This window comes from Pipistrellus kuhlii, unplaced genomic scaffold (genome assembly GCF_014108245.1).
Source record: "Pipistrellus kuhlii isolate mPipKuh1 unplaced genomic scaffold, mPipKuh1.p scaffold_m20_p_1, whole genome shotgun sequence".
In the NCBI taxonomy this organism is placed as follows: domain Eukaryota; kingdom Metazoa; phylum Chordata; class Mammalia; order Chiroptera; family Vespertilionidae; genus Pipistrellus; species Pipistrellus kuhlii.
Window position 1 is genome coordinate 70,104,907 of NW_023425404.1, and position 27,250 is coordinate 70,132,156.

General features: G+C 36.8%; 1 protein-coding gene across 17 annotated transcripts in view; it reads right to left on the reverse strand.

The window, feature by feature from the left end:
- Nucleotides 1-27,250, reverse strand: part of HEATR5A (HEAT repeat containing 5A) — a 108,341-nt gene that overhangs the window by 51,110 nt on the left and 29,981 nt on the right. For 16 of the 17 annotated variants that reach the window (XM_045585209.1, XM_036451140.1, XM_036451097.1 and 13 more), the window contains 7 exons: nt 25,436-25,686; nt 22,332-22,443; nt 15,090-15,242; nt 13,766-13,865; nt 10,262-10,371; nt 3,518-3,681; nt 3,253-3,428 (listed from right to left, as the gene is read on the reverse strand). In XM_045585209.1, the coding sequence (XP_045441165.1) occupies nt 3,253-3,428; nt 3,518-3,681; nt 10,262-10,371; nt 13,766-13,865; nt 15,090-15,242; nt 22,332-22,443; nt 25,436-25,686 (1,066 nt within the window). The remainder of the gene's footprint in view (nt 1-3,252; nt 3,429-3,517; nt 3,682-10,261; nt 10,372-13,765; nt 13,866-15,089; nt 15,243-22,331; nt 22,444-25,435; nt 25,687-27,250) is intronic. The other variant, XM_036451113.1, reaches the window with a different exon arrangement.

Genomic DNA, 27,250 nt, shown 5'->3' on the forward strand with positions numbered 1-27,250 from the left:
TAGGGTGACATTCCAACCAATTAAGCCACTGACCAGGTTATGAGTTGAACTTTTAAATTTACAATTTATTTTTTTATATTTTCTAAATCTTCTATTAGTATGTACTGTGTTTCCCCGAAAATAAGACATCCTCCGAAAATAAGATCTACTTACAGGTTTCCTTCTGAATGAAATATAAGGCATCCCCCCAAAATAAGCCCCCCCTAGGCTAAACATGAGAGATTTGGTCCATTGATTCTGAAAGAAATGGAGTCACAAGAAATTCACCAGGAAATTCAGGAATTGGATTGTTATGATGATGTTCCAGAAGATGATGACATGATTGTCATTGAATAAATGAGTAAATTCTTGATACTGTAGGATTCACAGTTTGTCTGGTTTGTGTTGACAACTACCGTACTGCCGTACTGTATACAGGTAATAAATTTCCTTTATTTTCATTTAACAATAAATGTGTACCATATTCTTCTTCATGGAAAAATAAGACATCCCCTGAAAATAAGACCTAGCACATCTTTGGGAGCAAAAATTAATATAAGACACTGTCTTATTTTCAGGGAAACAGGGTATTACTTTTATAATTAAACAAAATAGATGCTATTATAAATCAATATTTGTGACTTCCCATATACTGTAAGAACACAAATAAAATTAAAATTAATATTAGCTATTTTAACTTCAGAAGGGAGGATAAGTGATGATAAAAATCATTTTAAAAAAGAGAAAGTTTGTATGAACTATATTCTTTTCTTTTTTGCTTTTTACGTTAGATTTACTAAAAAAAGGAGAGCCGTTTAAGAACATGCTTAATTTAAGTCATTTATCCACAAGGCCACCTGTTTCATCCACTGTAATTAGCTGTATTAATTCAAGTGAACTATTTTAAATTAACTGAATTCTGTATAAAATACAGAATAGTAGTTACAGACTAGTTAATCTCATCTTTTCCACCAATTCATCTTTGAATATCCCAGACAACTATGATTTTCCTCTCATCTTTTAGTACCACAGCATTAATTTATAATTGTCAGATGTTTTCTTAAATATCTTTTTTAAATTATTTTTTTTATTTTAAAAAATATATACTTTATTGATTTTTTACAGAGAGGAAGGGAAAGAGATAGAGAGCTAGAAACATCGATGAGAAACATCAACCAACTGCCTCCTACACACCCTGCACCAGGGATGTGCCCACAACCAATGCACATGCCCCTGTCTGGAATCGAACCGGGGACCTTTCAGTCCACAGACAGACAGACGCTCTTTCCACTGAGCCAAACCGGTTTCAGCATTCTTAAATATCTTATAACCATAACTTTATAGACACAGTACAAACAGGGAGCTATATGCTACAAATAAATTTGGGGAAAATACATTTTGAAATTAAAACTCTGAAAAGACACCTCAAAGTGTGTGTATGCGTATACCTTAATGCTACCAGCCTTTTAAATAAAATAACATGAAAGTGTTAAAAATGAACATATATTCACTTTTCTATCCACTGAAAGACCTGTTTCAGAAATGTGTTGTTGACAAGACTCAAATATATTTGTGAATCTTCAGCAAGAGACCAAAGCAAATTTCCTACCTAACTTGAAGACATAACTGGATAAAATTATATTATATAATGAGTGGCCAGATTATTATGATCTCTGAACGCATAATAATCTGGCCACTCATTGTATATCCTATATAATAAAAGGCTAATATGCAAATTGTCCCCTCGACCAAGAGTTTGACCAGCAGGCAGGCTGGCCAACTGCCCATGTCCCCTCCCCTTGGCCAGGCTGGCTGGACCTCACCCATGCACGAATTCATGCACTGGGCCTCTTAATATCTATATATCTATATACCTATATACTGAGTGGCCAGATTATTATGTGTTCAGAGATCATAATAATCTGGCCACTCAGTGTATATATATATAAAGAGAGAATATGAATGATGATAGTTTACAATTTGTACACTGTAGACCAGTAAAGCCTACAGGAAAGATTCACTTTCCTTTAGTATCTCAGATAAAAACTGAATTTTCTGGGTCGTGGATATGAATAATTTTTTTAAATTTCCAAGAATAGTATTTCCTCAGTCAATTAAGAAGCTGTTATTTTCACTGAGAAATCATTATCCAACTTTGAGTTTTCAAAACCAAAATTCACTTTGAACTGAAATCCATCAAACTGAAGACTAATCACTGGACCCATAATGATTCCATGAAGGCTCCAAGAAAGCAAGCCTAGGAGACCTAATCTAAGTAGAAAACCAATGTTTTTCCTTGTGACAATGGCTCATAAATCATTGTTCTATTTTTTTTTTTTTTTTTTTTACTTTCATTAGCATTTATTTTATGCTGAATTTACTCTTGGGCCCTGCTTTTGTTCTCTTTCTTCTGGGATATCTTTTTCTTCTGTTCAAACTCCGGAGCAACCTGCGTTTTTTATGAAGGATCCTCTCAGTGTGGCAAAGAGAGTTTGTGTGTGGGTTAAACTGCTCCCTCCCCCCTCTTGATATGCATGATTTTGTGGAGTTTTCTGGGTCAAGTGAATAGTAAGCCATTTTCAAAGGCCACCTCAGGCTGCTTCCAGGAAGAGAAATCAATGTTCCTGTGTCACTGAGTTTCCAGTTCTATTTTCAGATCGATAATAAGCTAACTGTGGGTTAAGTATTATATGCACAATAGTACTATCAACTGTTAGTTTAATGTAATCATTTAGTTTTATCGTTAACTTACTTATTAAATATTAGGTAAATAAGTAAACAAGAGACAGCAACTCATCCTGGCTGATTGTGCTCAGTGGTTAAGAGTGTTGGCCCGCAGACCCCAGGGTTTAATTCCCAGTTAAGGACACATATCTCAGTTGCAAGTTCGATCCCCTGCCAGTGGGAGGCAACCAACCAATGTGTCTCTCCCATGTTGATGTTTCTCTCTCTCCCCCTCCCCCCTTGCACTTTCTCAAAAACAAGAACAATAATAACAACAAAAAAACAAACAGAAAAATGAATGGAAAAAATATTGTCGGCCGAGAATTAAAAAAAAAAAAACAAGAGAGAGAGAGAGAGAGAGCGCGCGCGCGCGCATCTCACTTTCATCTGTAAGTTTTTTATATTAGTGAGAACTTCTAACAACATTCTTCTTACCCACCCAATTCTACATGATGCATTCATTGAACCAATTGCCAGTCTGGAAATATTACATTTCAGAATGAGTAAACTATTTATTTCAGGGTAAGTGAATTACTGGAGATGGTTTACCTTTGAGCTTCTCCCACATGAGCACATACAACTCCAAAGAGCTTGGCTGCAGAGCTAATCACTGACAGTGCTGGAGGTAGGGGCTTAGGCACTGATTCTCCCCCTACATCTTTCTCATAAACAGAATAGGCGTCATACTCAAGGCTTCCACAAGCAATACCATTACTAAGCAGGAGCTAAAAGAAAAAATAAATCATGTAATATAAGGTTTTAAAACCACTGTTCACACAGGAATGAACCCAAGGGTTATTGAAAATGACCATACCTGTTCCTCAATAAATCTATGGTCAGTCTCTTGTAGCAAAGGACTTAATAACAAAAGATCTTCCTGATGACAGAGGGGTGGAAGTAAAAATGTGGATGCTGCCACCTGTATGTCAGGGCCAGTCAAGTCAGCAGTCAGCTCTTTGAGGATAGCACAGAGGTGTCCTGTTGAGTCAAAGGAGAAAGAACAATTAGTAATTTAGTAATAGCAGTTAGCTGTTTAGAGTATGGGGTTAAAAAAAAGCCCAGGTGGAACTTTAATGGTACACACTGGCTAACTTTAATCATCACAGCCAAAGATCAATCTGATCCTAGAAAAATACTGTACACATATCAATAATACCTCCAAAAAGAAACCAAGATGGCGGCATAGGGTAGACACCCGAATGCAGCCTACCACAACAAATTTGAATTTAGAACTGAAAAACAGGGGGGGCATTGCACTGAAGCGCCAGACGGCTGGCTGAGAGGAGGCTCTGCCATCTGGGAATGAGAGAGAAGGCACGCTGAACCTCAAAAACTGTGAAGGACTTTTCTAAGGCGAGACTGACAGGGAACCAAAGATTGTCTGCGCCACCCCGAGACCCCGCCCTATTCAAGCAGAGTACGGAAACCCTCCTAGCTGAGACACTGCTGATCCTCACAGCCAATTGGCTTGGAGATCAACGCTTCCCAGTGATACCAACAATAAGCAAGGCTTAACAACAAGACTGCACACACAGCCCACAAAGGGCTACACCAAGACTGTCCACTGTAGGTAACTGGGAAGGCTGTGCTACTGGGCTCTACCAGAACACCTAGCACACAAAGCTATTCCATCAAATCAGGGAAACAACTAAAATGCAGACAAGAAGAAGGACACAAAGGAAGGAGATGGAGGAAAAGAAAAGATTGGACATTGAGTTCAAAACTACAGTTATAAGGTTATTCAACAATATCCTAAAAAAGGTCGATAAAATAAATGAGACCTATGAGGATATGAAAAGGGAGCAACTAGAAATAATAAGGGATCAACAAGAAATGAAGAAAACATTGTCTGAAATAAAAAATATTATACAAAGTCCTAAAAACAGACTGGAAGATCGCAAGAATCAAGACAAAGACTTAGAACACAAAGAGCCAGAGGACACTCCTCTGCAGAAGGGAGAAGATAAGAGAATCCAGAAAGTTGAAGATAGTGTAAGAAACCTCTGGGACAATTTCAAGCGAACCAACATCAGAATTATGGGGATTCCAGAAGAGAGAGAGCAAGATACAGAAAGAATATTGAAAGAAATAGTGACAGAAAACTTCCCCCACCTGGGGAAAGAAATAGACTTACAAGTCCAGGAAGCCTGCAGAACCCCAAACAAAAGGAATCCAAGGAGGACCACACCAAGACATATCATAATTAAAATTCCAAGAGCAAAAGACAAAGAGAGAATATCAAAAGCAGCAAGAGAAAAGCAGGTAGTGACCTATAAAGGAGCACCCATAAGATTGTCAGCTGATTTCTCAACAGAAACCATGCAGGCCAGAAGGGAATGGCAAGAAATATTCAAGGTGATGAATAACAAGAACCTACAGCCAAAAATAATCTACCCAGCAAAGCTATCACTTGAAATCAAAGGACAGATAAAGAGCTTCACAAATAAAAAAAAGCTAAAAGAGTTCATCACCACCAAACCAGAATTATATGAATTGCTGAAGGAGGTTATTTAGGAAGAGGAAGAAGATAAAGATAAAAATTATGATCAACAAATACGTAGCTATCAACAAGTGAATCTAAAAACCAAGGGAATTTAAAAATCTGATGAACAATATTAACTGGTGAATATAATAGAATCAGAGGTATGGAAGGGGAGTGGACTGACGATTCTCAGGGAAAAGGGGAGTGGGGGTGCGGGACGAGACTGAACAAAAACTGTGCACCTATGGATGAGGACAATGGGGGATGGGAAAAGGACAGAGGGTGGGGTGGGAACCTGGTGAAGGGGAGCAATTGAGGGGGGGAAGAGGATCACATTTGTAATAATCTGAACAATAAAGATTTATTTAAAAAAAAAGAAAAAAAAAGAAAAATACTGTACAAACGAATAACTCAACCAATTGGGCTACTGGTTGCAAGGCTGACTGGATACTGAAAAGTCACACATCTCAATGTATGTGTGTAAACCTTATGATACTACCATCATTTTAAATAAAATGACTTAAAGTAAAAAAACAGAATACAATAGATACAAAAGCTGATAAATTATATTTGTTTAAAAAAATGATGGCCTCAGCCTGGCGGTGTGGCTCAATGGATGAACATGGACCCATAAACCAGGAGGTGACGGTTAATTCCCAGTCAAGGCACATGCTTGGGTTTCAAACCCAGCAGATGGTATGCAGAAGGCAGCTGATTGGTAATTCTCTCATCATTGATGTTTCTATCTCTCTCCGTCTCCCTTCATCTCTCTGAAATCAATAAAAATATATTTTAAAAAAAAGTAGCTTCAAAAATATTTATAAATATTAGATATGTTTTTATCATGGAAAATTTCAAACAGATATAAAACCAGACATAATAGTATTATGACACCCCAACTCCCTACAGCTAGCATGATTGTCATTCATCTTGACCAAGTGGGTCTATCTTGTTTCACCTCTACCCTCCTTCACTATCTCACTATTTCCCACATTATTTTGAAGCAAATCCTAGAAAGAATATAATTTCATCTATAAATATTTCACTGTGTTTCACTAAAGTTAAGGACATTTTAAATAGTTCACTATTTCCCATATTATTTTGATGCAAACCCTGGAAAGAATATAATTTCATCTATAAATATTTCATTGTGTATCACTAAAGTTAAGGACATTTTAAATATAATTCATGATCATAATATCATATTTTAAAAACCACGAAACAAAATATTCATTTAGTCTTTAAATTTTGAGTGGACTCAAATGCCTATTTTTATTTGCTTTTATGTTTGAATCAAGTTCTAAGTAAATCTACATGAAATAGTTAGTTGATATATCTTAAGTCTCTTTCAATTTAAAGGTTTTCCCTCCCCCCAGTAATTTATCTAAAGAAATTAGATTGTTTGTTCTGTAGAAATTTCTAGTCTGGATTTTAATTATCCCCACCCCCACTCCAAGTGCAGTTTAATTTATTCCTCCACCATCTGTATTATTTTTATAATTTGGAACTTAGATCTAGAGAGGATTCTTTTTTTTAGTTTGTTTTGGGGGCCAAGCTAATGCACAGGTGGCATTGTAATTATCTATAAGACATGAGACAAGGCATGGCTGTCATACACACACACACACACACTAGAGGCCTGTTGCATGATAGTCATGCAAGAATAGGCCTTCCTTCCCCTGGCTTCACTCCCAGCTGCCCGGGAGGGGGCATGTCCCCACTCCCTGGCTGACCAGAGCCAGCAAGTCCTCGCTTCTGTCTGGAGCACCACTCCAGTAGCTCCCTCTGCCACTCACCTTCCCCTCATAGCAGGCTTCACACCGCTCTGCACTTACATATGCAAAATAACCTCCATCTTTGTTGGGCTAATTTGCATACTTACTCTGATTGGCTGTGGGTGTGGCAGAGTGATGGTTAATTTGCATGTTTCTGTTTTATTAGGTAACGTGTGTGTGTGTGTGTGTGTGTGTAGATATATATATATATATTTTAGACTAAGGCTATATATATTTGATTGTATGCTTCCTGGTGGTCAGTGTATGTCATACCGAGTGGTCCCTTTCCCTGGCCTGCAGGCTCTGATTGACCAATGGTGAATGGGGAACTGGGGTGGGTGGCACCAGGACAAGCCCCCACTCCACAGGTCGCTCCACACACAGAGGGTGACCTGTGGCAGGGGCGGAGCCGGCGAGCTGGTGGTAATAGCCAACCTCTCAGGCCCTTCCCCCGACTGTCAGGCTCTGATTACCTGATGGCGAATGGGGAACTGGGGGTGGGTGGTGGCGGGGGACAGGGCCAACTCTGGGCAGCCAGGGAAAATGGCCCTGATCGCAGACCAAGCCTAGGGACCGTCCCTGTGCACAAATTTCATGCGTAGGGCCTCTAGTGTTTCATAAAAGATGAAACAAAGTATTGTTAAGTTTATAGAAAGGAGAGGTTATATACAGGAACTAGGAAGGTGGGGACAGGGGTCACTGAAGGCTTACTGAAGCAAATGAATGTGTGTGTAAGTTTAACTGCCAACATATGGTACTCAGAAAAATAATTCTGTTAGTAGTACAATATGCAAGGTATTTGGTAACTACAGGCAAGTATAAAAATAGTGGCAAATCTCTATTTCTTACTTAAAGTGACTGCTCCACAACTGCCCCCAAACAAAATGAAGGTGATTCTAAATTTAAATGCAAATACGCTTTCATTGTATAAAAACACCACTGGCTTTCTGATGCATAAGAGAAAAAATTTCAGTGTAGAGAATACTAAAAGATTTTAAAGGAGATCCATAACAAAACTAAGATAGGAAAGAAAACCTAAGAACCCACTTAATTACTCCATAAAATTCAGAAAGTCACTATTATCACAAAAGTCTGCATCTGCTGGACAATCATGAAAAAAAGTTATTTAAATTCTTAAAAATGTCTCATGTAACAAAAGCAGTTTATTACTACACTGGAAGTCTGGTGCACGATATTCGTGCATTGGTGGTGGTGGGGGGGAGGTCCATCAGCCTGGCCTGAGCCCTCTCACAGTCTGGGGGATATCCCCCCAGGGATCAGGCCTATGCCAGCAGTCAGACATCCCCCTCGCAGTGTGGGCTCTGACAGTCCAGCACTCCTCACTCCTTACTTCCCACCACTACCGCTATGCTTGCCAGATGTTAGCCTGGCTTCCTGTGAGAGTGCACTGACCACCAGGGGGCAGCTCCTGCACTGAGCATCTGTCCTGGTGGTCAGTGTATGTCATAGCAACGGGTTGTTTTGCCATTCGGTTGATTTGCATATTACACTTTTATTATATAGGATTATATATTTCTATCTCTCTCCTCCCTTTCTCTCTGGAACCAATAAAAATATCTAAAAAAAAAACAAAAAAAAACCAAACAATACAGAAAATCATAAGCAAAAATACATTTACAGTATTTATAAAAAAAATCCCCCATATAGCTGGGACCGGTTTGGCTCAGTGGATAGAGCGTCGGCCTGCGGACTGAAAGGTCCCGGGTTCGATTCCGGTCAAGGGCATGTACCTTGGTTGCAGGCACATCCCCAGTAGGGGGTGTGCAAGAGGCAGCTGATCTATGTTTCTCTCTCATTGATGTTTCTAACTCTCTATCCCTCTCTCTTCCTCTCTGTGAAAAATCAATAACATATATTTAAAAAAAAGAAAAAAAGAATGTAAATAATTGAAAAAATTCTGTTACATCTATACCATGGAATACTGCTCAGAAATAAAAAAGAATAAGCTATTGACACACACACACACAAAAAAAAAAATTTAAAAAAGAAAAAAAAGAAAAAGAAAAAAAAAATTCCCCATATAAGTGGACCCATGCAGTTCAAACCAGTGTTGTCCAAGATTCAATGTAACACATACAATTGCTAGCACAGTGCCTGGCATACAGAAATGGTTCTTTGGATATATTTTCTGAGAAATGGCAATGTATCTCCCCCTCTCCCAGTTCTTTAGAAGTACAGACTAAATGCTTCCTTTAATTCAAATATTTTGCTAAGTATATTTATGAACTAGGAAGAGAGGCAGGAGAAACAATATCATTCACAAAAATGATAAAGGCCAATAGAGAAGTTGTAAATTAACATTTTAAACTATTGTGGTATATACTATATTGCATTTATTTGTAGACTAAGACTATAAGCCAATAAATGTATTTATACAAAAAAATATATGAAGTAATGATCAATTTAATGTGTTTGGCTACTGAAAATTATTAAAACTAAAATAATATAGACATTCTCATTGGTGATCATTTTAAACTTTTACCTCTTAAAACAAAAGTTTTGACTTATTCAGTAGTATGGCACAGTTTTTCTTAAAGTTGTATTTTAAATTTACAAGGAAGGTTTTAGGACAACTTTTAAAATAGATTCAAGTTTATTTTACGTCTTTGAACATATTAGAGCAAAACCTACATTATAAACTTTATAAAATCAATTATACCTTGGTAGTTCAATATTAAACTTCTATCTGGACAGAGTTAAGAATAGAATAGTGGAACAGAATGCATGTGATAATCACTATAGACGCAGGCGTCTTCAAACTACGGCCCGCGGGCCACATGCGGCCCGCAGAGGAGTCTGATCCGGCCCGCCAGGTTTTTTGGGCAGTGAGCGCAGCCGAGGCGTTACAGTAGGAATTAGTAGTTCATATAGTCCGGCCCTCTAGCTCTCTGAGGGACCGTGATCTGGCCCCCACTTTAAAAAGTTTGAGGACGCCTGCTCTAGAGGGAAACTAGGAATGGCCAAATTTCTAACCGATTTGCATTATATAATCTGTACCAAACCCTGGACAGAATTGAGACCAATCTTTGTTACTCATTCTCTCCCAGAGGAACTATATTTTTTCCCAGAAGAGAGGAGCAAGACAAGAAAAAGCAGGTTTTTAAATATATATACTTTATTTTTTATAGAATGGTAATAAACACATGGATTAAGACCGAACTTACTACACCTCCTAGAAACAGGGCACTAAACAACTGCCATGCACTCAATTCACTCAGTTATTATTTCCAGGCACTGTACTAGCTACAAACAAGAAAACGCTTTGGTCTAAAGCACATACCTTCATAGGTCTCAGGAGGTAATAGAATCAGTAATTCATAAAGCCTGTGTCTATATACTACTGATGGTGTTTTCAAAGGACTTCCATATGTTTTTATTATTGAAGAAAGCCTTAAAATAAAAAAGAAAGTATATCTTACATGTGTAACTTATATAACAATGAACAAATATTGAACAGGTTGACATATAAACATAAAACAACTATACATAGTATTAGTGAACATTACTGTTACTTTTATTTATTTTACTAAGGTGTGATTACAAATGTCACACATGGAAATCATTCTGCCATCTTTTCTATCATACCCCATAAAACAAAACTATATATATTCAGCTTAGAGTTCTAAGAACGTATTTTGTTGAGAAAATAAAACCATTAACTAAATTCCAAAATTTATAACATGGCATTTGTAAACAATAAAATCTGTTATGGTAGAAAAGGAATCAGCTGAAGAAGCAAAAAGGAGAAAAAAATACCTAGAAAAAAATCCAAGTGTTTATTAGAAACTTGATGTAGAATATCATCACCAAATCGAATCATAAAAATATGCAAAACCATAAACAAAATTCTCTTTTAATAAAGACAGCCATCGCTTCTCGGCCTTTTTGCTAAGATCAAGTGTAATAAAGAGAGCCAGTGTTTCTCCAATAGTTATATTCACAATATTTCTTATCACTTTCTTCATACTCTTCTTTAACTTTCATCTATTTTTCTTTATTTTCTGTTATTTTCTCATTATTGTTATTAAGACAGTTTACTATAAGGTTCATTCATTTAACAAGTGAACCTTATTAAAGGATTGCTACTCTTTGCAAAGTACCATTTTATCAATTGGTTTTAATCTCTTTTAGCAATACAGACATTCAATGGGATCATTTTTGTTGTTATGCCAGAATAAGTCAACTAAAGGGTTATGGCATGAGGTTTCCAGGCACTCTAAGAAATTCTGGCAATGTTCATTTATTTGGATGTTCTAGAAAACTACTACCTGCTATTCTAGTTATCCATATTAACACATATCACTCGGAACACAATGATAAATTCTAGATGAATTAAAGACTTAAATGTGAAAGATAAAACCTTAAACATTTTAGAGAGAAATATAAAAATATGTCTTTATAACTATGAAGTAGGAAGATTTTTTAAAAAGTAGGTGTGTTCTCCCTCCTAGGAGCATGCATCTCCTAAACTCTAAGGGTGCCCACCAGTTTTGCAAACCAGGGGAGCAATAAGCAGCGGCGGCTCATTTTTGGCTAACCCCCTAAACCTGTTTCCAAGGCCCCCTTTTCTCTGATTTCCCAGTGAACCAAAGCAGCCCCACCTAAGCTTTCTCCTTTTCCTTCTTTTATCCTAAGCCCTTCCTTGTAATAAACATACTCTCACAATAAAAAAGACAAAAAGTAATCAAAAAAACATTTTATCTAAAAATAGGTAAAGGTATGCATAAATAGGGATTTCATAGAAGGGGAACACTGAGGATTAGTAAGTACATAAAAAGACACAGCCATTAGGAATCTTACCTAATAATAGACAAACATGTAAATTGATAGTACCTCTGTTACTCCACCAGCTTATCAGAAGTGATATGCAAATTAACCCAACAAAGATGGCAGTTAATTTGCATACTCAGCCACTGAGTGGGGGTAGGGGGGAAGGGGAGGCGCATTCTGCCCCACCCTCGGTCTCTCAGGGCCTCTAGCAGCATGGGAAGGAGGGGCCGGAACAGAAAGAGGCGGCTCCTGGAATGGAAAGAGGCAGCTCTGGGGCCTGAGCAGGAAGGAGCTGAGCTGGACTGGAAAGGCGGTGCCAGCAGTCAGGGAAAGGAAAGCCCATTCTAGTATGAATCTTCCTGTATAGGGCTTAGTCAGATATATATAAGTCATAAATGAAATACCAATTTATACTTACTGAATGGGCTAAAACTGATGTCTGATTAATGTTGGTAAAGAAGTGAATCAAAGGGTACTCACATATATTGTACTATCTATAGAAATACACAAGAATTTTGGAAGGTATTTTGGCTATTTCATTGACAGGAGATAAATAAAATGCTGTATAGTCACATAATTAAATATTATACAGCAATCAAAATGAAGGAAGAAATTTGCACATAAATGAAATTTAGACACATAATGCTGTATAAAAAATAAATTAAGTCTCAGGCCCTGCCAGCATGGCTCAGTGGCTGAGTGTCAACTTATGAACCAGGAGGTCCTGATTTGAATCCTGGTCAGGGCACATGCCCAGATTGTGGGCTCGATCCCCAGAGTGGGGCATGCAGGAAGCAGCTGATCAATGATTCTCTCTCATCATTGATATTTCTCTCTGTCTCTGAAATCAATAAAAATATATTTAAAATAATTAAGTCTCAGAAAAAGTATGCCATGTGCTGAATCAAAACCAAGCAAAACTAACCATGTGCTGTTTAGGGAAAAATACACTTTTTAAAAATGCAGGGAATGACATCTATAAAATTCATGATGGTGAGTATCTCTAAAGGAAGGCAGGAAGAATGGTAGTAGAGTGGAACACACAGACAACTTCAACAGTATTGTGAATGTTCCAGAGTTCAGGGATAGCTGAATCTGACCCATTCCCTGTTTCTGTAAAGTTTTACTGGAACATAGCCACACTGATTAATTTACAGATTATCTGTCTGCTTTTGAGCTGAAACAACACAGCTGACTAGGTATATCAGAGACCATCTGGCCCTTACAGCACACATTTGCTAACCCCACTCTAGATGTGCTGAACTCATATCTAGAGTTCATTTTATTATCTACAATAATAAAAGTGTAATATGCTAATTAGACCAGATGTCCTTCCGGATGACCTTCTGAACAAAGCCGGGGCTGCAAGGGAAGCCTGGGTCCCGGGTGCCAGAGGGAAGCAGGTGCTGGCAGCTGGGGGAAGGAAGGCCTACTCTTGCACCAATTTCATGCATCGGGTCTCTAGTGCTTTATATAATAAACCACATCTTAAATATATTTTTCTGTATACATAAAATGTTGTATCATTAAGTACATTTGAAAGACTTTCTCCAAACTATACATTTTATTAATTTGGAAATTATAGATTCTTGTGACATAAACTAGATTTTCTTTCTGTTTTCTTATAAGTCAGACATATGAAAAATATAAACAACAAAGACAATGAAATTGTTAACAAGCATCTTGTTCTTATGAACACAAGAAAAGCACTTACCAATAAAATGCAAACCTGAAAAGGTTAACAGGCTTTATATTAATTTTTCTGTTAAATCTGACTACAGAAATACACATCCACCAAGAAATTTTTCTTCCCTTTTAATATATATTTTCTTTCAAAACTCTAGCCTAATAAGAAACAATCACATAACTAAATATTTGCCTTCCTCTGCAAAAGGAAAATAATTCACTGATCATAGAAACTGGTGTTATTGCACTGAAAAGGTATTACATAATCAGAGGGTAACTGATTACTATTATACTTTTTAAAAATCCTATCTAAACAGCAGATCCTTACTGAGTTAGCAAAGCCACAGCACAAGGAAGTGGTGGAAGAAGACGCTGAATTACTTCTGCTGTAAGGAGATCACCACAGTGGGAAACAAAGCTCTTGATAGCTGAAAGACAGAACACGCTTTTACTTGGCAGAATGTAATGAACTATGAAAAAAGCATTCAATTATGCTACAGCGCTTCCATTTTTATTAGAGGAATAAAAAAAATGTGTTAAAAACAAACAAAAATTCTTGAAACTCTAGTATAAAAAGAAAGCTAGTGTCTTCTATTTCTAACCAAACTTCCTCAAATTAATACCAGAGGCCTCTAACCAAGCTAACAAAATGTTTCTTTCCTGAATTCTACTCGGATCTCAGAAGAAGAATAAATTAGCTTAGACTCTAAAGTTTGCCAGTTCTATAGTAATTCTGAAGGACCATTCTACTTTTGAGTCAGCATGTTAGTTTTTGAAAGTGTTACCTAAAACACATGTTTTTGTAAGGAGTTAATTTCTTATATAGAAGAAAATAAATATTTTCAAGTTAGGTTGACTTTCAAAATTGTTTTCTATTCTTAAGAGTCAAAAAGCACCATGAATAAACAAACAAAACCAAAGTCAGTGCTTTAATGTCTTTTCAGGGATCCCACCCTTCCTTAGTTTGTTTTCATAGTGAATACTATTTTAATTACCTACATATTATAAAGGGTATAACTTCATATATTAAAAAACTAAATGGGCCGAAGCCAGTTTGGCTCAGTGGTAGAGCGTCGGTCTGCGGACTGAAAGGTCCCAGGTTCGATTCCGGTCAAGGGCATGTACATTGGTTGAGGGCACATCCCCAGTAGGGGGTGCGCAAGAGGCAGCTGGTCGATGTTTCTCTCTCATCGACGTTTCTAGCTCTCTATCTCTCTCCCTTCCTCTCTGTAAAAAAAATCAATAAAATATATTTTAAAAAAAAACAAAAACAAAAAAACTAAATGGAAACATGCTTAATTAACACTAAGTAAATCCAACCCTAGTGTTGGTGAAAAGAGGAATGAATGCTTAGTTAAGGAAAAGCAATCTTGACATTTCTCAACTGGAGTGCACCTAATAAAACATGTTATCCTAAGGATCAGAACTCTTAAATTTGGTTTATTACATCTACTTCTGTTATAATCACCAACTGGATAGACTAGTAATCAATTATATTCAATTACCCCACCCTCTCAAAAAAAAACAAAACAAAAAAAACACCAGAAAAATGTCATTTTCCTCTAAAATTAAGTAAAATATACAAGTATGTGTAAAGTTAAAGAGTGGGGAAAAGCCAAAAAATGGGAGCAAAAAGACTAAACTCAACCTACCACAGAGTGCACCAGCTCGTCCTTCTAAGGTTACCTGCCATGTAAACGAATCTCCTCGGCTCTTTTCTGTCTCTAGATCTTTAGGAGACACTGGAAAGACACACTTCCACAACAGCAGGACACGAGCAAGGTGATGACTGACAACTGCAGGACCTGTAATTCATTCAATTTATCACTTATAAAAGAACGCAAAGTGGCTGCTCTTTAAAAATCTATTAATAAACATATTTTAACACTCTACTGCAATACTTTGTCCCTTTTCTTGCATTCTGATTCCAATGAATGCACTACTGATTATTATCTGAACGTACAGGAGTAGAGAGAAAAACAAGGAACCAACAGTTAAGTCTGGGTTCTAGTGTCAGCTCCTTCACTATTGCTATGACCTCTGAGACTCCATTTCTTTTATCCAAACTTCCTCAAATTAATACCAGAGGCCTCCAAGGGTTTGTCTGATCTAAATGATAGTGTCCTTTAAAGTAGTCTGAAAAAAATGTGATTTACCATGTAACTGCAAGATAATACTGTTTTGGTAACAAATAACATTGTATCCTGAGAGTAATGCTAACTTTTGATAGCAACCTGTTCTAGGCCAAAATTCAGAAGTAATACATCTAAATGAAATAAAAAAAATTTTTCCCCCCAAAGCAACATCGTTTAGAACTAAGGAATCATGAATACACAAAGCAAGTAATGAAAGGTAATGTACAATGATAGTATTTTATTTACCACCATTTTCAGTTAAAAAATATATATAAAAAAAGAAAGTATAAAAAATAAAACCTATAGCTTTTCTCTCCAAGTAATTTTCTTTAAAATTCTGAGGTTATCTCAAAATTCTCCTATAAGTACTTGTTATTTCTTATTTCTGTGTTGGGCTGACTGTATGTTTTCCTTCTGCAGTATAGCAGCATAGCAAAAACTGCATTGAACTCTGGAATGAGAACACAGGTTAACTTCCTGACTCCATCCACTCGCTGTGTAAACTTGGTTAAGTTACTCAACCATTTTCTGCCTCAATTTCCTCATCTATAAAAGGGAATTACAATAGTATTTATCTCACTGGACAGTTTTCTAGACTTACAAGAGTTTATATAGGAAAGTGTATGACTCATGATAAGCATTTACATAATGGATGACATTACACAATTATTATTAAAAAATTGCCTCATTTACATTTGAAGAACTGAAGCTATATGGTAAAAGAAACCAGCATTTGCAAACCAATCTTTTTTTTTTAAATTTGTTTTATTGATTTTTTTACAGAGAGAGAGGGAGAGAGAAACATCGATCGGCTGCCTCCTGCACACCTCCTACTGGGGATGTGACCGCAACCAACATACATGCCCCTGACCAGACTCAAACCTGGGACCCTCCAGTCTGTAGGCCAATGTTCTATCCACTTAGCCACACAGGCCAGGAAGCAAAACCAATCTTTTTTAATGCATGCAATTTACTAGATTAAAATATAATTAATTTTTCCACTTTTTTCTTCTAATTTGCTTTTTAGGAAGAGGCTATTGTTAATTCAAAATAAGATGAATTCAACACTCTTTGCTCACTACTTTCTTTGATGTAATGGTACTAAAAACCACAAAATACCTAGAATTGGAATAAAAAAAGGAAATAGAGTCAAGTAATTAAGAATAAATGACTGTAAGAGGTTTGTGTGCATGAGTGCCATGTGTGCACATCAGCCCATTCATATACCACAGGCTGTGGGGATACAGAAAATTCTAAAAGTACAATTTAGTTTAGGGGTATCGAACTCAATCAGAGAAGGGGCCAAAATCTAAAATCCAGCCTAAATCGCGGGCCTTATGGTTTACTGAACAGTCATAAACTGTCATTGTGATGGAAACGCAGCGGAGTGCAGTGATGACAGCGAGGTGCGTGCCACATTGCAAGGCCTGGGGGGACGGATTTGGCCCGCGGGCCTTGTGTTTGACACATGTGATTTAGTTAATAAAAGCACAGCATCACTGGGAATGCTCATAGTTGACAAAAGTTTCTAAATATTTGCTACTATACTAAGATTTCTCATTAACTCAATAGTGAACAATGTAGCATCTCTTTCCTAAAGGTATCAAGATGTTATCTCAGAGACATACATGAACTAAGTTGACAAAAATTAGTTTATGATAATTATAAACATAAACAAGAGCAAGTCTTTTTATATCAAGAATCCTAATATAGGAGAAACCAAGATGGCAGCATAGGTAAACACCTAAACTGCTGCCTCGCACAATTTCAAAACTACAACTAAAAGGTAAAACGGACATCATCCAGAACCATAGGAAGGCTGGCTGAGTGGAAATTCTACAACTAGAAAGAAAGAGAAAAGCACACTGAGACTCAGAGAAGCTGCAGGAAGCAGAGGTACTGAGAGGTGAGCATGGAGAGGGTGAGCAACTGAGTACATGACTGGCTTTCTCAAGCAGGAGGGAAATAAAAGCTCTTGACTGCACTGAACTCCAGTTCCAGGCGAGACTCTGGGTATCCAGACTCATTCAGGGAGAAACTGGACTGTCTGGCAATGAATAGAACTCAAGGGTGGCTTTCTCTCAAAGGTGCTTGCAGTGATTACCACAGGACACTGAGACACAGGGGCCTCATAGGGCAGGGCTGACAAGAAACCAATGCTGTCTGCTCCGACCTGAGACTCTGCCCCATCCAAGCTGAGCACAGAGGCTTTTGCAAGTCTTATCTCATAAGAGTGGCTCCAGCACAGAAGTTCTCCCATCGTAGACACAGCTGATCTTCACAGCCAATTGGCATGGAGGTCAATTCCTCCCAGTGATACCAACAACAATCAAGGCTTAACTACAACAAGACTGTGCACACAGCCCACAAAGGGTTGCATCAATAGTGTCCAACTCAGGTAACTGCGGAGGCTGAGCCACTGGGCTCTATAGGACACCTAGCACACAAAGCCACTCCATCAATTTAGGGAAGTAGCCAAAATGTGAAGACAAAGAAATGAAAGAAATGGAGGAAAGCAAACGACTGGATATAGAGTTCAAAACCACAGTTATAAGGTTTTTATAGAATTTCCTAGAAAAGGCCGATAAATTTAGTGAGACCCTTGAAGATATGAAAAAGGACCAACTAGAAATTAAGCATAAACTGACTGAAATAAAAACAACTACAACATTATACAGAGATTTAACAACAGACTAGAGGATTGCAAGAATCAAGTCAAATATTTGAAATACAAAGAAGCAGAAAACACTCAACCAGAAAAGAAAAAAGAATCCAAAAATATGAAGATAGTGTAAGGAGCTTCTGAGACAACTTCAAGTGTACCAACATCATAATTATGGGGGTGCCAGAAGAAGAGAGAAGATACTGAAAATCTATTTGAAGAAATAATGACAGAAAACTTCCCCCACCTGATGAAAGAAATAGACTTACAAATCCAGGAAGTGCACAGAAGGAATTCCCAAACAAAAGGAATCCAAAGAGGACCACTCCAAGACACATCATAATTAAAATGCCAAGAGCAAAAAACAAAGAGAGAATTTTAAAAGCAGCAAGAGAAAAACAGTTATCTACAAGGGAGCACCCATACAACTTTCAGCTGATTTCTCAACAGAAACCAGACGGGAGTGGCAAGAAATATTCAAAGTGATGAATAACAAGAACCTACAACCAAGATTACTCTACCTAGCAAAGCTATAATTCAGAATTGAAGGACAGATAAAGAGCTTCACAGATAAGAAAAAGCTAAAGGAGTTCATCACCACCAAAACAGTATTATATGAAATGCTGAAAGGTGTTCTTTAAAAAGAGAAAGAAGAAAAAGGTAAAGATAAAAATTATGAACAACAAACACATGTCTATCAACAAGTGAATCTAAAAATCAAGTGAAAAAAAAAATCTGAGGACAGAATAAACTGGTGAATATAACAGAATAAGGAGCATAGGAAGGGAGTGGACTGACAATTCTGATGGGGAAAGGAGTGTGGGGGTTGCAGGAAGAGACTGGACAAAAATTGTACACCTATGGATGAGGACAGTGGGAGGCGGTAAGAGCAAAGGGTGTGGTGGGAACCAGGTGAAAAAGAGCTATGGGGAGGAGGAGAAAGAGGAACAATTGTAATAATCTGAACAATAAAGATTTATTATGTAAATTAAAAAATAATCTTAATATATAAAAACCCTTGGTCCATCACGACCAGAGGCTGGACCATCTGGAAGTCAGTCCTGTAGTCAGCTCTGGGTTGCCATGGCGACCCAGCACTGACTGCTGAGGGGGTTGAAATCAGGTCCAGAGAGAGGCCTGAAGAAGCAGCATCTGATATATAGCCTCTATGGCAGATGTTGGTCAGCACTCTCCTCTTTCTCTCCAGCAGCTGTGCCACCATTTCTCTCCAGGCCTCCACTGGGGCTCCTAATCAGCCTCACCTTTCTGATCAGGCCCCATTGATAGGCCCAGAGACACTGACTGGCATAGAAACCGACCAATCAGAACTAAATCTGGATGAACTGTGAGGAGCCAATGGCTGCCTAGGAGGCAGAGCTTTTGATGCTGACTGGCATAGAAACCGACCAATCAGAACCAAATTGGCCAGCAGAGGAGGGCATTGGAGTATAGGCTGAACTCTGATGTACCATATTTTCCAGCGTATAACATGACCCCCTAATTTTTACAGTTAAAACATAGGTTTAGGCCTATATTCGCTGTATAAGACTATCCCCCACTTCCGAGGCAACACCAGTTCTTTTTTTAATAGACCGCCTCTCTGACTCTGGCCAATCTGAGCAGGCTTTTTACTAGAACACAGTGTAGCTTTGGGTACAGAACATGTATAATTTGCATGCATAAAATGCCTGCTTTTTTTATACACCGGAAAATACAGTAGTCCAATAAATCTCTTTAATCATCTCAAGAACATTAATACTTAAAGTGGTTCTTCATTTATGATTATTTTAATTTAAGCTCCTTTTAGATCAAATTATTTCAGAGATGTCAAAATGATTCATTGATCAAATCCAGTCACTTTTCTATTCTAGCAATAAATCACATGACTCTAGAGACTTAAAACAAAATTTAGCAGTAATTAATAAAATTAAATTTCAAAGTCATAGGATATAACTATAATAGTCATGATCATAAAACACATACTAACTTAAAAAATATATATTTTAAATGAGCCCTATCTCCTTCAATGTAACTACCTTATTGGTGTTACCAATTCCCAAAACAACTACAGAAATGAATTCGTATGTTCTCTTGCCTAACTTATGTTTTGGAAAATGTTTTTTTTTTCTGATGATGGATATAAATTATTTCTTGAAAAGCCAGAGTCATTCAAAGTTAAGCCTGAAAGATGATTAAATTGGCTTATCCTATTTAAGGTTCATAAACTGGCCTTGAAGAGAATTTTAAATAAAGAAATCTAAAAACATTTGGAGAGAGAACCCAGAAATAGTCCCAAGCCATTATGCTCAATTAATATTTTTGACAAAGGAGGCAAGAGCATACAACGGAGTCAAGACAGTCTCTTCAAAAAATGGTGCTAGGAAATTTGGTCAGACATATGAAAAAAAAAAAAAGAAACTAGATCACCAACTTACACCATACACAAAAATAAACTCGAAGTGGGTAAAGTTCTTGAATTTTAGACAGGAAATCATAAAAATCTTAGAAGAATCCATAGGCAGCAAAATATCAGACATATGTCATAGCAATATCTTTACTGATACAGCTTCTAGGGCAATGGAAACTAAGGAGAAAAATAAACAAATGGGACTAGTACATTAAAATAAAAAGCTTCTGCACAGCAAAAGAATCCATCAATAAAACAATGAGAGCCCACTTGCACAGGAGAACATATTTGCCAATATTATCATAGATAAGAGTTTAATCTCCAAGATTTAAAGAGAACTCATAGAACTTAACAAAAGGAAGATAATCCAATAAAAAAATGGGCACTTTTTGAAAGAGGGCATACACAAGGCTGAAAGACATATGAAGACATGCTCAAAGTCACTTATCACCAGAGAGATGCAAATCAAAACGACAATGAGGTACTATCTCACACCTGTCACAATGGCTATTATCAACAAATTAATAAACGACAAGTGCTGGCTCGGATGTGGAACAAAAGGAACCCTCGTGCACTGCTGGTGCGAATGCAGACTGGTGCAGCCACTGTGGAGAACAGTATGGAGTTTCTTCAAAAAACTAAAAATGGAACTCCCATTTTGACCCAGTGATCCTACTTCTAGGAATATATCCCAAGAAACAGGAAACACGAATCAGAGAAGATATATGCACCCCTATGTGCATAGTAGCACAATTTATAATAGTTAAGATTTGGAAACAGCCTAAGTGCCATCATCAGAGTGTATTAAAAAACTATTGTAAATCTACACAATGCAATACTATGCTGCTGTAAAAAAGAAGATACTCGTACCATTTGCAACAGCATGGATGGAACTGGAGAGCATTGTGCTAAGCGAAATAAGCCAGTCAGAGAAAGATAAATATTATATGATCTCACTCATATGTGGGATATAATGATCAACATAAACTGATGAACAAAAATAGATCCAGAGACAAGGGGCAGGGGAGGAGGGGTTTTAGAGATCAACCAAGGACTTGTATGCATGCATATTAGCATAACCAATGGACACAGACACGGGGCAGTGAAGGCTTGCCCTCGGGGCTAGAAGCAGTGGGAAGGGTGGGGAGGGGAGAAAGGAGAGGTTCAATGGGGAGAAAAGGAGACATATATAATACTTTAAACAATAAAAAAAATTATACTTGAATGCAGCTGTTTAGACAAGATTTTATTTTAATTTTATAGGCAATGGGAAGCCACTTAAGATTTGGAAATGAAGAAAAACTATAGAAAAAATTGCCAGTAAAGAATTATTCAGATTGAAATATAAAAAAGAAAGAAGACACAGAGTAACACAGGGATGTACACACAGAGAGGATAAAATAACGATGTGATAACATGATAAGAAGGTGGCCATATGTAAGCCTCAGATCTTGTTCTTCTAGCCTCCAGAAATGAGAGACAATAAATTTCTGTTAAACCAAAAAGAACACATTTTGGGGAATGGAATCAGTATATGGTTTCCTAAGGTGACTAGCTAGAAAACAAGTATTTGTGTGGATATTTAAATTCTGGTATATATTAAATGTTAATCTGGTCAAATCACCCATTACAATATTTTACATCAGAAAACACTAAGTTCAGTTATGTAAATCTTAAACAAGATCGTTACCTAATGTCATCAGAGCAGCAATCAACAACCATCCAGCTTGTGTGCGCTGAGCTGAAAGGCGACTGTTTTGAGTAGCAGAACACAGCAAATCCTCTGCTAATGTCAAAATAATCTATTTACATATAAAAGAACAAGTAAAAAAAAAAAGGCATTTCAGTTTATGGGTTACTGGGGAAATGACAGCAACTAATAATAATGTCTTGAAAATTTAATTCTCATATTGGCGTATAAGTGTACACAGAAACCCTATAATTGTTTGTAGAACATGTGCAACAACATAGTACAACAATTAGCTGTACAGAATTTGAACTTACTTTTAGTTTTAAGTAACCATCTTAGATAATAACTACCAAAGAAAACCTCATTACAGGAATCTTGCTTTTAAAATTTTTACATACCACCTTAAAATACACACACACACACACACACATTTACTGATTTCAGAGATAAATGGAGAGGGAAAGAGAGATGGAAACATCAATGATGAGAGAGAATCATTGATTGGCTGTCTCCCATACAGCCCCCATGGGGGATCGAGCCTGCGCCTGGGCATATGCCCTGACTAGGAATCAAACTGTGACCTCTTGGTTCATAGGTTGATGCTCTATCACTGAGCCACTACTGGGCTGGGCTAAAATTTTGCATACCACTTTGATACTTGAGTGGCTATATACTACAGAGGTTAAAAGCTTTCAAAATCACCTCATATTGAAGTAAGTTTCAAAGTACAGTGAGATTCATTAAAATGTTACATTTTAAAAGTCTATGAAATAGGCAGTGTTATAAACTGAGAGGAAAAACAAGATATTTCACATTTATGACTAATGCATGTTTGTACAGTACAAAGGCCAACAAGTATCTAATATGCCTAAGAAAATATCTCTATTACTAATCATTTCTATTATGAGTTGGCATGTAAATTTTCTAAAGAGATAGGCTAATGGATTTCAAAACAACTAACCAACTTACTGCTACTTTAGGACTACTTGCGGCCTATACTCAATGGATAACACTTAGAGAGTGAGGACCAAACCAAACAAACCATCCTGTCTGGCTAATCCAGTGGTTGGCAAACTCATTAGTCACCAGAGCGGCAAACCGCTGATTGAAAGCTGAATGTGGCTTGAGAGCCGCAGTTTGCCGACCACTGGGCTAACTTACTATGATCTGAGGATAGTAAATGTAACTATATAAATGCAGTGGTAATTCTTACTTAGCAAGATGTAATGTGTTTAGAATATAACTAAAATAATAAATTTAAATAAAGATATCACTTCCCAAAGTTGTTAGTCACCTTAATTCAAATGGTGTTGGCAATACTCAAAATAGTTTTAACGTTTTTGAAGTAATGTTAAACCAATAGTGGAAATTTATTTTAAAAGAACTACTTATATGTGTGTAAGCCCAGATTATGATGGCTTTCATTCTGAAACAATATTCTCTGACAAATTGCAATTCCTAGCTAGCTATTCAAAAAGATACAAATATTTTGTTTTATATTTCATTAAAACTGTTACTTCAGTTCTCTTAAAAATTCTTTGCACATTAAAACCGGATTATTTGCCCTAACCGGTTTGGCTCAGTGGTAGATAGAGTGTTGGCCTACAGACTGAAGGGTCCAAGGTTCAATTCCAGTCAAGGGCATGTACCTTGGTTGCAGGCACATCCCCAGTAGAGGGTGTGCAGGAGGCAGCTGATTATGATTCTCTCTCATTGATGTTTCTAACTCTCTATCCCTCTCCCTTCCTCTCTATAAAAAAAATCAATAAAATATATTTTAAAAATAAATAAAACCGGATTATTTATTCACCAGGTTCTACATAGGTATTTTATCAGTTTGAAAGTGCTTCTTTCAAAAGCATGAATTTGCCCAGAAAATCATATTCTGGGGACAGCAACACAATGTTAGGAGAACTTTATTTTAGTATAAGTATGAACTCATGAGGGCTTATATATTTTGTGTTTCAAGCCACGTGTGCTGTCATTATAACGACGCAACATTCTCTCATCTTTGGTCAGTGGAGATCTGTGTCCTTTTACAGTGAACATATTATATAAGTGATTACTTCCTTGTTTTCCATCATGACCAGATATCCCAGGCTTGTACTGTGCATTTCCTGCCCCAGACATAGAACCAGTCCTTCCTCCATGAAGCTCTGGTTCCTTTACTAGAATGGTATTTAGAGCCATAATCTAGGCACTAGGGGTTGTCCCTCCTACTTCGTTGTCATTGCTTTGAGGTCTTTTCACTGGACAGAGGATATAAGTGTTTTCAAAAATAGAAAATTATAAGTTCATAGTAATATTTTCTATTCAAATTTAATATATGGACTTTTACTTAACTTTCTTGCTTCTAATGCGATAGTTTTTAAAATATGGAAAGTCTTGGTTCCTAAGAACATTGTATCTACTTTCTCTAATTATATTTAATTTCAAAATAATATCAACATTAATAATATTAACTATAAAACAATTACATGAAATTTAAGATCTCTTTTGCAGCTCTATTTGTCTTTTACAATGCAACTTAAATATTTTTATTGATTTCAGAGAGGAAGGGAGAGAGATAGACAGAAATATCAATGATGAAAATCACTGATGGGCTGCCTGATGCACGCCCCCTACTGGGGAATAAGCCTGAAACCTGGGTATGTGCCCTGACTGGAAATTGAACCCTGAACTCCTGGTTCATAGGTCAACATTCAACCACTAAGCCATACTAGCCAAGCTACAATGCAATTTAAAATGTACTTTATGGCAGAGCTAAAAATATAGTAAAATAAAGCCTTTAGCAACAAGTTCCCTTATTAAATAAAGAGACTTTTAACAAAATGCACAGAAAGCATTCCTGTTTAAGAGTGGGTAAGGCATTATTTAACCAGTGCTTCCATTTTCACACTAATTATATTGATAATATTTAACACTTAAGTGATACATAGCTGACTGCTCAGAAATTTGTCTTGCATGGTACTCTGAAGATACCAGAACCATTGAACTGTATACTTTAAAAGGGTGAACTTTGTATAATGTGAATTATCTAAGACCATGATGTTTTAAGAAAAACTTAAAATGTTATTATTGTATGTAGAGAATGAAATCATTACCTTGCCCTTTCCATGAGGAATTCCTAAAGGACAATGTTTCACTGCTCCCAATAAAGCTGCCACAGCAAAACTAAAGCCAGTCACTGCTTCAGGTGAAGACTTAAGTACAGTAAGCCTTTCAAGGCAACGGTCCAAGAGCGGTGTTAGGTAAGAAGGTAAAGCCACAGCAATGCAGTGTAGACACCAAGCTGCTGTTAGCTGAACAGAAATGCTAGGATGAATAATAACTGAAATGACACTGTCAAGAATGCCTGGAAGAACAGAAAAAACAAACAATGCCTTAGCTACACAGTTGCAGGAATAAGTAGTTACATGGATAAAGTATGTATCTTTATCAAAAGCTAACTCAGAATAAAAAAAAAAAAGGGATACATAATTATAAACAACTTTTGTATCTAATAGTTGTTTCTTCTAATATATCTCATGAAAACTGGCTTAAGTCAGTACAAAAAAGAAAACCTGTATTTCCTAAATATGCCAATGTTCTGCTTACTTTACCTTGAGATAATTATTAATGATACTAGCATTAAAGATTATGAGTAAGCTGTTAGACTGGCATGGCTCAGTGGTTAAATGTTGGCCTATGAACTAGGAGGTCAAGGTTCGATTCCTGGTCAGGGCACATATGTGGGTTGCGGGCTCCATCCCCAATCAATGATTCTTTGTCATCTTTGATGTTTCTATCTCTCTCCCTCTCCCTTCCTCTCTGAAATCAATAAAAAAAATTTTTAAAAAGTTATCAGTAAGCAACAAAAGTACCTTGAGAAGAAATGTTACACACCATGCTCCATTCTCCTTAAAAAAAAAAAAAATCCCTTCTGGCACATTTATATATGTAATTAATATACTTCCTTTCTACCATATTGCTATTATATGAGAACAAAATATTAAGCTCTAGGATTTGCTAGGTCCTCAATGCACTACTAAACAACTATGAAGAAAGTGGACTACCACTACTAGTTAGAAAATATGTCCACATTTGCAACGATTCAACATACACCTTTATTAAAACATGTCATGTAGCAGTTCAAGTCAATTGCTACTTAACATGTGCCCTGGGATAAAGAGTTTATAAACAAAATATGATGTAAAGCTCCAGTGCACAGGAAATGTGTATCACAAAGGACAAAAGCCATTAAAAATTTTTTTTAAAGTGACTCATAAAAGAAGCCAGTCACAATGGACCACATACTATATGATTCCATTTACATGAAATGTCCAAATAGGGAAATCCATAGAGACAAAAAGCAGATCAGTGGTTGTCAAAGGCTTGGGAAAAGGGAAATGGGGAGTGACTGCTAATGGATGCAGGACTCCTTGGGATGATGAATACTTCCTGGAATTAGATAATGGTGGTAATTGCACAACTCTGAACACACCAGAACCAATGAATTATATACTTTAAAAGGGTGAACTCTATATAATGTGAATTATCTCTCACAATGATTAAATAAGTTTCAAGAAGAGAAAGAAAACAGAGATTGCTTGCAAAAAAACTTTGGGGAAGTAAATTACTTGTACCATATAAAAACTAATGTTTTCACTGCGGATGAGAGATATGAGTTCAGGTTTACTTCCTCATTTTTCCATTATCTTAACTATCCCCAGAGAGAAGAGAAGGATGGTAGGAGAGACATAGAGAACAACCTTCAATAGTGAAAGCAACCCAATATATATATATAAATAAACTTGATTATGTATATTTCATAAAACATCTCTAGTACATATACAGTGGGATCTATAAGAAATAAACGGTAGAAGGGAGATTTTCTTCCTTGGATAAAAGTTGTCTAGAGTAAAAATAAAACAAGGAGT